At 44.2% G+C, this 13681-nt stretch overlaps 1 protein-coding gene across 3 annotated transcripts; it reads left to right on the forward strand.

Annotated features, from left to right (window-relative positions):
• The first annotated feature begins 2518 nt into the window (after nucleotides 1-2518).
• Nucleotides 2519-12316, forward strand: ZNF394 (zinc finger protein 394). Of its 3 annotated transcripts, none has more exons than XM_026516223.4 (3): nucleotides 2519-4411; nucleotides 6561-6696; nucleotides 11228-12316. In XM_026516223.4, the coding sequence occupies exons 1-3, from the start codon at nucleotides 3959-3961 to the stop codon at nucleotides 12307-12309; spliced, it is 1671 nt and encodes a 556-aa protein (XP_026372008.1). In that variant the 5' UTR covers nucleotides 2519-3958; the 3' UTR covers nucleotides 12310-12316. The 3 variants fall into 3 exon arrangements, with proteins under 3 accessions (XP_026372008.1, XP_057171224.1, XP_048080669.1); XM_057315241.1 differs by having other exon boundaries at nucleotides 3728-4411; nucleotides 9010-12313; XM_048224712.2 differs by lacking the exon at nucleotides 6561-6696 and having other exon boundaries at nucleotides 3820-4411; nucleotides 11228-12313.
• The last annotated feature ends 1365 nt before the right edge of the window (nucleotides 12317-13681 follow it).

The following is a 13681-nucleotide window of genomic DNA, read 5'->3' on the forward strand; positions in this document are numbered from 1 at the left end:
TGTGAACTGGGTTGCTCTGTTTTTAAAAGTATGTCTGTTAGTTTTTGTTACATAACAAACCACACCAAACTTAGCAACCTAAAAAAGCAACCACTTATTTTGCTTATGACTCTGTGGGCTGGCGATTTGGTCCAGGCTTGGCTGGGTGACTTTTCTGCAGGGCTCCTTTTTTCTGTGGTCAGCTGCTAGTGAGATAAGTACTTCTCCCTCTGGGGATTGGCCGATTGTCAGTTGGAGTGCTAGGAGGCATATGGGCCACACGTTCCCCATCACCCAGCTGCCTAGCTCAGACTTGTTCACTTGGTGGTGGCAGGTTACAAAAGCAAGAGACCAGAAGTTTCAAAGATTCTTGATCCCAACGCTTGAAACTCAGTGTCACTTCTGCCACATTCTGTTGGTCAGATCAAGCCACAAGACCAGCCCAAATTTAAAGGGTGGGGAAATAGACTCCACTTCTAGAAGGGAGGAACAGCAAAGTGTATTACTATACTTTTTGTTTTACGTTTTTGGCCTTTTTTGCAGTATACCACAATAATATACTCTCAAGAGGAAAGAAAAGGATGATGATCCAGTTAGTACTGGAAATCTCTTTTTCTTCCTCCACAGAATTAGCTTTTTTGAATTGTGCTTTGGTACTCGACATCAGCTAACATTGAAAGGGCATTAAAATCCACTAATTTTATTTATTAAGAGATCTTAAGATACTGTCCGCTATGTCATACAGTGTCCTTTTCCTGGGCAGTCATGGGAAATTTCTCTTCCTACTTGGTATCAAGAATAGCTGGATTTTCCCTAAGTTACTATTAAGAGTTTGCTTTTATCCAAGACACACTGCATATCATGTAACTGATCTTGTTTTCCTCTTGCATTGACTGCTGACGCTTTTCAGAGCCAAATTGTGAGCTATCTTTTGCCAGTACATAGGAGCTTACAGTAGGCAACTTGTAATCTCATTTTATCCCTGGCCCCGTTTATCCTTGCCCCACTTTTAAATTATTTTCCCAATCATTTTTTAAAGGTGAGACAGTATATCATGATTAGAGCCCATAGTCACACAACCCAGAGGCAGGAGCTGGTAGAACCTGACTGATAATCAGCTGGTGAGCAGACCACCTGATGGGAGGGGGATGTAATGCTTGTATTGCCCTCACAGTACTTGCTATTCACTTCCAGATTCCATAATTAGTTATATAAATGGATATTTTCTGAAGCTAGGTTTGCCTGTACTTAGGAATTTGCATTCTGTCCTTAATTTCTTTGTCCATCCTTGGCCACCTGGCCCTAGTGGAAGTCTTGTCCCGTAATACTGGGAAAAGAACTTTTGACATCCTGCCAGATTGTGGTAACAATCCCACACAGATGAATAAGTAGACTTATACAAAGCTTCTGCCTTCCAGAGACTTTCAGACCATTTGGAGAGATCAGATATAAACGTGGCACCAGTTATGTCATTAAGTTATTGTATATTGCTCCAAATTTCTAGAATGACAATCCTGAGCCTTGAGAATAATGAAGTTGTTTCTCTAGAAGTGGATTTGTCATAAAGATATATCCCGAAAAATCTGCCTTCACCTCCTTCCTGCCCTGTTAATGTCTAACCAAAACAGATCACAGACTAGTACAGCCACTTAGCTGCTGAAGCATGAAATATGGGTTGACTCCCTGTGCTTTTGCACAACTTTTGGATAAATCATTAGTTTGTAATTTAAACTTTTTTTTTAAAGATTTTATTTATTTATTTCACACAGAGAGAGACAGCCAGCAAGAGAGGGAACACAAGCAGGGGGAGTGGGAGAGGAAGAAGCAGGCTCCCAGCAGAGGAGCCTGATGCAGGGCTCGATCACAGAACGCCGGGATCACGCCCTGAGCCAAAGGCAGATGCTTAACTACTGAGCCACCCAGGCACCCCATGTAATTTAAACTTTAGTCCATAGAGTTGTCATATGGAATTCTGACCTTGTCTGGGACTTCGTATTCACAAATCAGGATATTAATTGTACTTATTTAAATAGATGAATTTTTAAAATGAATTTACCACAGCATATGACTTGGATAATTCTTCACTTGTTAAACAAATTATGCAGATGATTTAATGTAAATGTTAAGCTAATATACAGTATTTTTCATTTCATCTGCATGATTTGTTTTCTGAACATTGTTGAAGTATAAATGGATATGAAACATGTAAAACATGATAATTGTATTTTTATTATATATTGTGTTTCTTGAAGCAAGAAAAAAAACTACTAGAAAAAAATCTTCCTCTATTAAATAACTAGATTATTTTCTGCTTCTGACTTTTCTAACTACATGGGATCCAAAGGTTAAGGTATCTCCATGAAACTTAAATAAGTCTTTGGTATTTATATTTTCAAACATACTATAATGAGGAGTTACAGTCACATAATAAGTCCTGGGTCAAAATAATAACATCATAAATTATTTTTATTTTTTTTTAAAGATTTTATTTATTTATTTATTTGACAGAGATAGAGACAGCCAGCGAGAGAGGGAACACAAGCAGGGGGAGTAGGAGAGGAAGAAGCAGGCTCGTAGCGGAGGAGCCTGATGTGGGGCTCGATCCCATAACGCCGGGATCACGCCCTGAGCCGAAGGCAGATGCTTAACCGCTGTGCCACCCAGGTGCCCCAACATCATAAATTATTTTTAAATGAAGTTTAAAAATGACCAAAATTCCAAAATTCCTATTGCAAACTGAATTAAAGTTTAGCTTCAAATGCTTGGAGGCAGGATACCTGTGGTGGAGCTCCATTCCGTCCACAGTTTCCCCTGAAATACAGCTCTGCTTCACATTGTCACACAAAATATTTATGTATCCCGGTAAGGACAAAGGTAATCTATTTACACACACTATTTAAATTTTGTGCTGGTCAGAAATGTTCACCTGATCACTGCTTCTCAATTCGTGTGTATACAAATCACCTGGGGATCTTTTTAAAATAGAGTTTCTGGGGCGCCTGGGGTGCTCAGTCGGTTCAACCTCTACCTTCGGCTCAGGTCATGATCCCAGGGTCCTGGGAGGGAGGCTACTTCTCCCTCTCCCCCTCCCCCTGCTTGTGTTCCCTTTCTTGGGGCCTCTCTGTCAAATAAAATCTTAAAAAATAAAATAAGTCTTCAGCCCACATGGATATTTTAAGCTTTGATCTCCTAGGTGAGGTCTTTCACCTTACCCTCCCCATCAGCCATGCTGATTATTTCCACCCCTGGTCATATAAATGTACTGTTCCTACATGCCAAAGTATTGCATTTACCACCCTGTCCTGTAACGATCTAAGCGTCTGACTCTCTAGGAGACTGAGGATAGAGACTGTTTACTCAGTTTTGTAACTGTAGTGTCAAGCAGGATGCCTCGGCGCGTGGCAGGTACTCTACAAACCTTTCTTGTATAAACAAATACCACATGGATGGATGATTGTTTACCACTCACTGTACAGTTGGATTTTTATCTTTTCATATAACAAAATTTACAAAACTTTATTCACGGACAATGTGTTTGAAAGTCACATTCAAGTTGTAAAATAAGAGTATCGTTTAGTTCTGTTGAGCTAAACGACTGTAAGCTCCTCCAGGAGGGTGCACAAACAGTATCTCTGGCAGGGGCGGGACGGCAAACCACCGAGATGGACCTCACTCCTCCGGGGCGCCTAGACAGGGCCCGGAAATGCCCGGGAGGGGTAGGCACCGCAGGGAGTCGGTGACGCACTTCCGGCACGGTTTTTAGTACTTTTTGTCACGGGGCGAAGCGGTTTGTGGGTGGAATACCTGCGGGTGGGAGGAGTATCCGAGGGGGCCGGGCAGGGTGGGGCTCTGTTGGGGACTGGATAGTCGGGAGCCGCTGCTCTGGGGAGGTCCGATGAGTTCCGAGGCATTTTGCAGGGTTTGCTGTCTTGTCACCTGAAGGCAGAACTCCGGGAAAGTCAGCACGCGTCGGACGAAGATGAGTTCGAGCTTGACCGCAAGTCAAGTCACTGACGCTGAGGCAGGAGCCTGGATGGCAGCTGCGAGGTCCAGGGTCGCTGCGCCGTCTCTGCGTGATGGACTTTTGATAGTGAAAGTGGAGGAAGACTCACCCGGAGGTCAGGAGCCCGACCTGCCCGGGGACTGTGAGGATCCGGAAAAGTCGCGACAGCGCTTTAGGCGGTTCCGTTACCAGGAGGTGGCTGGACCCGAAGAGGCGCTAAGCCGGCTCAGGGAACTTTGTCGCTGGTGGCTGAAGCCCGAGATGCGCTCGAAGGAGCAGATCCTGGAGCTGCTGGTGCTGGAGCAGTTCCTGAGCATCCTGCCCCGGGAGCTCCAGGTCTGGGTGCGGAGGCACTGCCCGCAGAGTGGGGAGAAGGCTGCGGCCGCGGTGCGCGCTTTTCAGAGAGCGCTTGATGGGGCCTCACCCCAGGTGAGGAGTGAAAGTGTTCTGGTGGCGGGGGTGTAGGAAATAGAGGCGTACGGGATGCCTTGAGTTTCAGACCTTCTTTCCTTATTACATTTTGTCAGAACTTCAGGATGTGTATGGAACTTTCTTTTCGTGGCAAACAGTGACAAGTAAGTCTATCCAGGAAATGGTCCTCGAGTTATAGACTTCTGAGCACAAACCAACATGGGAGTATTGTTTACCCATTGTGAGACACCCTCCTGCCTAACTAGATTATTTGGGGAAGAAAGATTCAGATGGAAAGTGGCTTGATGTCTTAACTACGTAAGCTAGAACAGCAATTCCCTACCACTTTGTTTTACTTTTTATAAGCTTAGCGACCCCCTCCTGCTACAGTTGATAATGGTACTCCGGAGAGGGGAGAGGGGCTATAATGGAGTTAACTGATCATGCCTATGTGATGAAGCCTCGATAAAAATCCCTAAAGTGTGAGATTCAGAGAACGAGTTGGTAAACACATCCATATACCTGGAGGGTGACAGATCCCAACTCTGTGGGGACAGAAGCTCCTGCGCTCTGGACCCTCCCAGACGTTACTCTGTATCTGTTCATTTGGCTGTTTATCCTTTATCATATCTTTTTGTAATAAACTGGTAAACCTAAGTGTTTTCCTAAATACTGTGAGCTCTTCAAGCAAAGAGTCAGATTGGTAGGGGAAGGTCATGGGAACCTCTGATTTGTGGCCATGTCAGGTAGAAATTGTGGGTAACCTAGAGACCTGCTACTTGCAGTTGGCTTCCAAAGTTGGGAGGGGAGGATAGTCTTGTGGGACCGAGCCCTTAACCTGTAGGATCTGACTCTATATCCAGGTAGATAGTATCAGAATTGAGTTAAACTTTAGGACACCCAGGTGGTATTACAAAATTGCCTGATGTGTGGAAAACCCCTACATCTGGTGTCAGAAGTGAAGGAGTATTGTAGGGAAAGTATTCAGAGTATTGAGAGTGGAAGAGACGCAGGAGTGTGGTTTTCCTTTACAAGAAAGCAGAGGAGAGGTTCAGGAAAAAACAAATTTTATTACACTCAGATCTTAGAAACAGGCACAGCATGACGCTCAGAGCTTCCTGGGAAGGACACCAGGGGTGGTCAGGAGGCAGAAAACTGGAGCATAAAGGAAGGTGTAGGCCAGAGCCTGTACTGAGGTTTCCCAGTGAAAGACAAGGCAGGACAGGGGGAAACAGGATTGGTGGGTTTGAATAATTTCAGCAGGCTCTAACCTATAGGGCTGGTCCCTAGTTGGCCTGATACGTGGTCCTAGAATAAAGAAGGTAGAGTGTTGCCTCCTGGAGTATATAGGCCAGGTAGAGAAGATATGGCTTGAGATTAAGTAGTCTTGGTTAAGCCTTTTGCTCTAAGAATTGACTAGCCCTGGGAAGGGCAGTCTCCCTAACCAGAAAGAGTTTTTTTAAGATGTCAAAATATAACATACAGAAAATTTAAAAAATATTTTCCTTTCCTGACGTTTAATGAGAGATCCTTGGAGTCAATTTGTGACCCATCACTGAAACCTAGACAGACATCTCCCCACACCAGCGTTAGAACCTTCCCTGTCTAAGAACTGTGGCTTTACCTTCTGTGAATGGTCAACTTACATCCAAATAAGCTATCTTCAAAGATCATCTTGCTGGATAATTATCTTACTGTGCAATGGTCAAGGGAAGGGAAAGTACATTTCATTGAACACCTGCTGTCAGTGAGCTTCCTTCATCTTAAGTTATTTGTATGCGTTTCACACATGAGGTAAAAGAGGGTCAGAGCCAGCACTGGAATTTGGGACTTCCTGGTTACCTGCATATTCTTAATCTATATCAGATTTCCATTTTGATAAATCACAGTGATATAACTCAAAGGAAGATTTTGCTCTTTCCCCACATTAGTGTAGACCGTCCACAGAAAGCCTTTTCAGGATAAGAGAATTTCAGCCTCTGTCTCTGTTACTTTGAAACTCCACTCAGTACAAAACTTACTGGAAAAGACTCAACAGCCATGGTGGTTACTTGATTCCCAGGGCTTCCTGCAGACTCCTCTGGAGTCTGGCCTCATCCTGAGATTAGTGGTCACTTACGCTGTCCTGGGACAGCAGGCCCTGAGTGGAGGCCTCGTGTTGTTTCAGGAGTTGGTGACGGTTGACAATGCAGCTGTGTCTCTAACCTGGGAGGAGTGGGATCGTCTGGACCCAGATCAGAGGGACTTCTGCCGGGAGAGCGCACTGAAGGGCTGTAGAGACACGGTCTCGCTGGTCTCGCCAAGTAAGTGCTGACTTTGTTTCAAGCTGTGTGGGATTTGTGGAGGGCCAGTCACCCACATAGGTTGAGAGCTGTTAGCGTCTCTTCTGTGCCCCAACAGGACCTTGCTGTTCTGTATTGGTAGGTGATAGATTCAGCTTTTTATTTTGGTTCGTTTTAAATAAAGTACATACGGAAAAATAGAAAAAATATAATGGGCATCTGTGTATCTGCCACCCAGGTATATCAAATTTTAAGATTTCAGTATTTTAATATATTCCTGTACGATTCTTTTGCACCTTGCCTTTTTTCTCCAACGTTACATTTTTGGGATTTATTCATGTCGACACATGTAGCTCTCGTTCATTTTTTTTTAACACTTGTATATTTCATTGTCTGAGTAGTCCAGAATTCATTTATCCACTGTCCTATCAATGGACATCAAAGCTTCTAGTTTTTCACCATTACAAATAGCATTACATCAAATATTCTTGAGTCATTCTGTGTTCATTTACAGCAACTCCTAAAGAGAATAAACTTAGGCATGTTTGCCCATCTTGCTGTTCAGAAGGACTGTAACCTATTGCTGTAACCTATCAGCAATATGTGAGAATTCTTTCTCTACATCCTTGTCAACATTTGGGGTTCAGTTGATGGCGTGATGTTGTAACACAGTAGCTCACGTGTTCCTTTTGAAATACTGTATTACATCACACCTCTGCTCAGAACCTGCAGTGGCTCTCTATTTCACACAGAGTAAAAGCCTAATATGACAAGGCCCCATCACCCTGCCCACTTTTCTCCTGCTCTGCCCCTCACTCACTGTGCTTCAGCCCCATTGACCTTGCTGCTCCTTGAACATGGTGGGCATCCTGCGTCCTGTTCTTTCTCTATTTGATCCTTCTGGCTGGAATAATCTTGCTCCAGATCTCCACTAAGCAAACTCCCTGACTTGTTTCAAGTCTTTGCTCAGATCTCAGTCATCAGTGAGGCCTGACCTGACCATCTGCAGTTTGCCTTCACTGTCTCCTCCTCCCACACTGCTGACTGGTCCCTTACCTTCCTTGACTTAGTCCATAACATTTATCACGCTCTGACTTTTTATATAGCTTATTTTACGTTTATTTTATTGTCTGACCACCCCTTCTAGAATGTAAACTCCACACTTTTAGTTTTCTCTGGAATGAATAATGCTTCGTTTTGCATGTACTGCTTTTCTAGCTATTGAAAGTGAGTTCACACACAGGCTCCCTGTTAAAAATGTAAAACCGTATGTTCAAATGTATCAGATACGCCATCAATTTCATACTCCCCTTGGAGGAATCCTCCAGAAGCTTCTGCTCCAGTGTGAATGGGCTTCTCTCCAGGCTTGTTACACAACTGTTGTCCCGAAACCTTCTTTCACTATATCTCTGGAATTCCTTTTCTCTTTCCTAGACCCCATACCATTCTCATCCTTGGTTTACCCACCTCAGTTTGATGGAGAGCATCTTCCAGTATCTTCTAGAGAACATATACTCAGGATATTAAGTTTTTGAAGGTTTGCACATCTGAAAATGTCTCTATTCCTCTCCCATATCCAGATCATAATATGGCTGGATTCCCATTAGAAATGATTTTATCGACAGGGTTTCTGGGTGGCTCAATTGGTTAAGCATCAGACTCGATTTCGGTTCAGGTCATGATCTCGTGGTCATGAGATCAAGCCCCATGTCAGACTCTGGGCTCAGCATGGAGTCTGCTTGGATTTTCTCTCTGACCCACCCCCTGCCGGTGCTCCCCTCACCCTCTCTCATAAATTACCATTGAATTTTGAGGACTGAATATCCTGGCTAGCTTGCCGTGTTGCTAGAAGAAATTAGATGCCATTGTAATATTTTATCCTTGGTATGTGATCTCTTTGTTCTGCATAGAAGCCTTTAGGATCCCTTCTTTATTCCTGCTAACGTAAAGTTTCAGAATGAATGTGACTTAATGTGAGGGTTTTTTTTTCTTTTTTCTTTTTTTTTTTTTAAAGATTGTATTTATTTATTCGACAGAGATAGAGACAGCCAGCGAGAGAGGGAACACAAGCAGGGGGAGTGCGAGAGGAAGAAGCAGGCTCATAGCAGAGGAACCTGATGTGGGGCTCGATCCCATAACGCCGGGATCACGCCCTGAGCCGAAGGCAGACGCTTAACCGCTGTGCCATCCAGGCGCCCCGAGGGGTTTTTTTTCATTCATTTTCCTTATAACATAGACACCCATATCTATGAGTTGTGAGAAATTTTTTATAGTATTTTTTAAAAACTTATCTATTTTTTTAAAGATTTATTTATTTATTTATTTATTTGACAGAGAGAGACAGCCATTGAGAGAGGAACACAAGCAGGGGGAGCGGGAGAGGAAGAAGCAGGCTCCCAGCGGAGGAGCCCGATGCGGGGCTCGATCCCGGAACTCTGGGATCACGCCCTGAGCGGAAGGCAGACACCTAACGACTGAGCCACCCAGGCGCCCCTACTTATCTATTTTTATCTCATTTTTTTCCTGTTTTCTTTCTGGGATTTCTTTTATTGGATGCTGGAACTCGTAGACTGATCACATTAGGTTCTTCCCTGCTCTTTCTTTCTTTCTTTCTTTCCTTCTTTCCTTCTTTCCTTCTTTCCTTCTTTCCTTCCTTCCTTCCTTCCTTCCTTCCTTCCTTCCTTCCTTCCTTCCTTCCAAGATTTTATCTATTTATTTGACAGAGAGAGAGGGAGCATGCAGAGTGGCAGGCAGCGGGAGAGGGAGAGGCAGGCCCCCCAGTGAGCAGAGAGCCTAACTCGGGGCTCGATCCCAGGACCCTGAGATCATTACCTGAGTCGAAGGCAGACACTTAACTGACTGAGCCACCCAGGTGCCCCAAAGCTTTTTTTTTTTTTTTTTAAAGATTTTATTTTTAAGTAATCTGTACACCCAACCTGGGGCTCGAACCCACAACCCCGAAGAGTCACATGCTCCACCAAATGAGCCAGTTAGGTGCCCTCTGCAAAAGCTTTTTTTATTTTGATATCATCCCAATAACTTATTTTTGCTTTCGTTTCTCTTGCTTCAGGAGACATATGTAGAAAACAGCCGATTCAGACAAATTACTGCCTGTGCTGTCTTCTAGGATTTTTGTGGTGTCAGGTCTCACATTTAGGTCTTTAATTCATTTTGCATCTATTTTTATGTACGGTGTTAGAAAGTGATCCAGTTTCATTCTTTTACGTGTAGCTGTCCGGTTTTCCCAGCACGGTTTATTAAAGAGACTGTCTTTTCCCCACTGTATACTCGCGCTTTGTCTGTCATCGAGTAATTGACCACACAAGTGTGGGTTTATTTCTGGGCTCTCTATTCTGTTTCTGTGCCAGTACCGTACTATTTTGATTACTACAGATTTGTAGTGTATCTTGAAATCTGATACTGTGATACCTCCAGCTTTGTTCTTTCTCAGCATTGCTTTGGCTGTCAGGTGCTGTTTTATTTGGGAATTCCCATATGTCAGGCCTGGGCTGGCAAGGCTTACCACAGAGAGATTTATTCAACAATTATTTCGAGTGTCTGCAGTAAGCCAGGTGCTGTTCTTGGTGTTGGGGACATAATAGGGAATAAAACCTGTGAAATTCCTGCCGTAAAAATCCCTTCCCTTTCTGTCTGGACGGTGTTAGCTTTGGAGCTCACAGTTTGGGGCATAAGCAGGAAACAGTGCACTGAGGTTCTCCCAACTGTGTGTCCATTTTCACTTGATTCTCCCGATAGGAAAGTGGTCCCCATCCCCTGTTCTCATCTGTGCCCAATGTCCCCAATTCAGAATATATCTGGTTCAGTCTCCCTGGAGTGTAAACTGCAAAAATTCTGGATTAGGGTGGAATCCGGTGGCTTGACTGCTCCTTTAAGACCTTCTTTTTTCTTTCTTTTTAAAAATATTTTGTTTATTTATTTGATGGGGAGAGAGACAGCCAGTGAGAGAGGGAACACAAGCAGGGGGAGTGGGAGAGGAAGAAGCAGGCTCCCAGCAGAGGAGCCTGATGCAGGGCTCGATCCCACAACGCCGGGATCACGCCCTGAGCCGAAGGCAGATGCTTGATGACTGAGCCACCCAGGCGCCCCTCCTTTAAGACTTTCAGTCTGTCTGAGATTTGTCTCCCACCCAGACCCTGCCTCCAGATAATGGAGACACGTTGTGTGTTTGTTACTATAGCTCATCACATGAGTAGAATTTCTCTTTTCAAACTATCCTTCATTCATGGGGTACAGGCTGTCCTGCCCTTCTTGATACCCCTTCCAGATACGCCTCTATTGTGACATAGTGACTCCTAGAACAGTGGAGTGGGCAGGGAGAAAAGAGATGGGTTTGTGGGTGTAGGCACAAGTATAAAAGGAAAGAAATGGGGTTCGTACTGGTAAATATGAGCACATCTGACAGGTTGATTAAAATAATTTAACTTGGGGAGTGGTTCATGGAGAATATTTTGGGGGGTTGTTTTACTGCAGGTGCTTGCTTGTTTCGCTCTTGCAAATGTTAGCCTTTTTTTTTTTCTTTTTAATGTTCCAGGTTTGGAAACCAGAACGGAGAACAAAGAATTTATTCCAAAGCAAGAAGTTTTAGAAGAAGTAGAGCCACAGGGGCAGCTACAAGAAGGGTCCCACAGGAAGGGTCCCCTGTTTTCTAGGTGTGGTGATACCCACGAGAACAGGGTAGAAAAGCAGTCAGGAAATCCCTCACCGCTGAAACTTGAAAATTCTCCTGAAGAGGAAGGACTCACCCGCACCACAGATCTCAAGAATGATCTGACAGAGGAGGGAGACTCCAAAAATAATGAATTTGGGAACAGTGCCCAAAGTTCAAACTTTGTTCCTTGTAGGCACATCCAGACAGCGGAGAGGCCCGTTAACGGGAACAAACAGGGGGACAGTTGTAAACAGAGTCGAGACACAGTAAAACGTCAGAGGGTGAAACCTCACAGCTCTGTTGACAGTAAGGAACATTCCCGAAGGGCAGGTCTTTCTGAGACCCAGCGGCAATTCCGTGAAGAAAGGCCTTACAGATGTGATCACTGTGAGAAGAGTTTCAAACAGCGTTCTGACCTTTTTAAACACCAGCGAATCCACACGGGGGAGAAACCCTACGAATGCCAAGAATGCGGGAAGAGCTTCAGTCAGAGTGCCGCCCTGATTAAACACCAGAGGACACACACGGGCGAGAAACCCTACACCTGCCCCAAATGTGGGGATAGCTTCAGACAGAGCTCACACCTCAACCGGCACCAGAGAATCCATGTTGGAGAGAAACACTTCAAGTGTAACGAATGTGGGGAGACCTGCCGCATTTCCAACCGTTTCAGACACCAGAGGATACATAAAGGGGAGAGACCCTATACGTGTGAAGAATGTGAGAAGAGCTTCAAACGGTGCTCAGACCTCTCTAAACATCAGAGAGTCCACACCGGCGAGAAGCCGTATGGGTGTTCTGTGTGTGGGAAACGTTTCAGTCAGAGCGCAACCCTCATTACACACCAGAGGACTCACACTGGAGAAAAGCCTTATAAATGTCTTGAATGCGGGGAAAGCTTTAGACAGAGTCCACACCTTATCCGACACCAAAGGATCCACAGAAATAAAGTCCCACTGTTTTGACATGGCTGCTGCCTGGCTATTTTGGTTTGCTGGTTGGGTTTTTTCCATTGTCCAGAAACTACATCCTTTGGCATTTGGAGTATTTCAGTTAATTGTGGATCGTATTTCCACAGGCTTCACACCCAAGACAGATCAGTCAGGCTGACTGGAGTCTCAGTACCTACCCAGCTAGAGCACCGCAGTGAGGCAGGAATGTGTAAGTGGGGAGCCCTTCCAAAGGATGGTCCCGTGGAAGGGCCTTCTGACGACAGTAAGGACTGACATGTGACAGTTCTGTCCTTGTCTCTTCCCTCTTCTTACCTCCACTTTCGGACCCAAACCTTGCCCACTCCACTTACTTCCCCGAGAAATATTTTAGTCACTTAGAATTGTCTTTCCACCTCAATGGTGGACACGATTTCAAATACATGATAATCCAAAACACCATGTAAAGTTAGGTGCGTGCAAGAGGCATTCTGCGTTTTTTACTTTTTTAAACATTAATTTTGCAGAGTTTCTCTTTCTTCCCCAATCTAGGAGTTCAGTTTTATAACTGCCTCCCCTCTGCCCAGCTGGAGCACCTCTGTGGTAATAATGGTGGAGGGCCAGTGTCGTGTGCACACGCATCATGAGGAGAAACACCAGCTCTGAAAGGGTTTCAAATCTGATCATTCTTTAACTTTCCAGCGCCATCTTCCCACCCGTGCGACTGGTGAGGGAAGGATATGGGGTTGGCTTTATTGCCCCTGGTGGATTAAACTAGGCGTGCCACGAAACCTAAGCCTATCTTATCTTTTCACTTCTTCTTTTTTTTTTTTTTTCTTTTTAAGATTTATTATTTGAGAGGGAGCACAAGTAGAGGGCAGAAGGAGAGGGAGAAGTCTGACTCGGGGCTCAATCCCAGGACCCCAGGATCATGACCTGCTTAACCACTGAGCCACCCAGGCGCCCCCTATCTTTCCACTTCTACACAGGAGCCTATATTATATCTAAGTTCCTTTTGAAACTGTTTGGGTTTTTTGTTTTTGATCAAGAGAATATAAGGACATTATTGGATATTTGGGAAAATAACAGGAAAAGAAATTACCCATAATCCTACGACACTGATCACCTGTTACTGGCATCTTGTCATATCTCCTTCTGATTTTTTTCTCTGCATACTTCTGATAATAATGAAAATCATAGTGTTTATATTTTACATCTTTTTAATATTATGTCTTAAGGATTTTACATGGTTTTCATAAACTTTACACTTAACGCCGGCATCATTTTACATCAAGTGCACCTAATGATGGAGCCATTTTCCTTTTATTGGGCATTTCAGATATTTCTCCTCATTGTTGTAAGTGAACGCCAGTGTAATTTTAACGTGATTTGCCTTAGAATGTAAGGC

The sequence above is a fragment of the Ursus arctos genome, unplaced genomic scaffold (assembly GCF_023065955.2).
Source record: "Ursus arctos isolate Adak ecotype North America unplaced genomic scaffold, UrsArc2.0 scaffold_2, whole genome shotgun sequence".
Taxonomy (NCBI): Eukaryota; Metazoa; Chordata; class Mammalia; order Carnivora; family Ursidae; genus Ursus; species Ursus arctos.

Excerpts from the sequence above, each read along its gene's own strand:
- ZNF394 (XM_026516223.4), top strand. The coding sequence starts at position 3,959 with ATGAGTTCGAGCTTGACCGCAAGTCAAGTCACTGACGCTGAGGCAGGA. Across the intron at positions 4,412-6,560 it reads TTGATGGGGCCTCACCCCAG|GAGTTGGTGACGGTTGACAA; the intron begins GTGAGGAGTGAA and ends GTGTTGTTTCAG. Across the intron at positions 6,697-11,227 it reads GGTCTCGCTGGTCTCGCCAA|GTTTGGAAACCAGAACGGAG; the intron begins GTAAGTGCTGAC and ends TTAATGTTCCAG.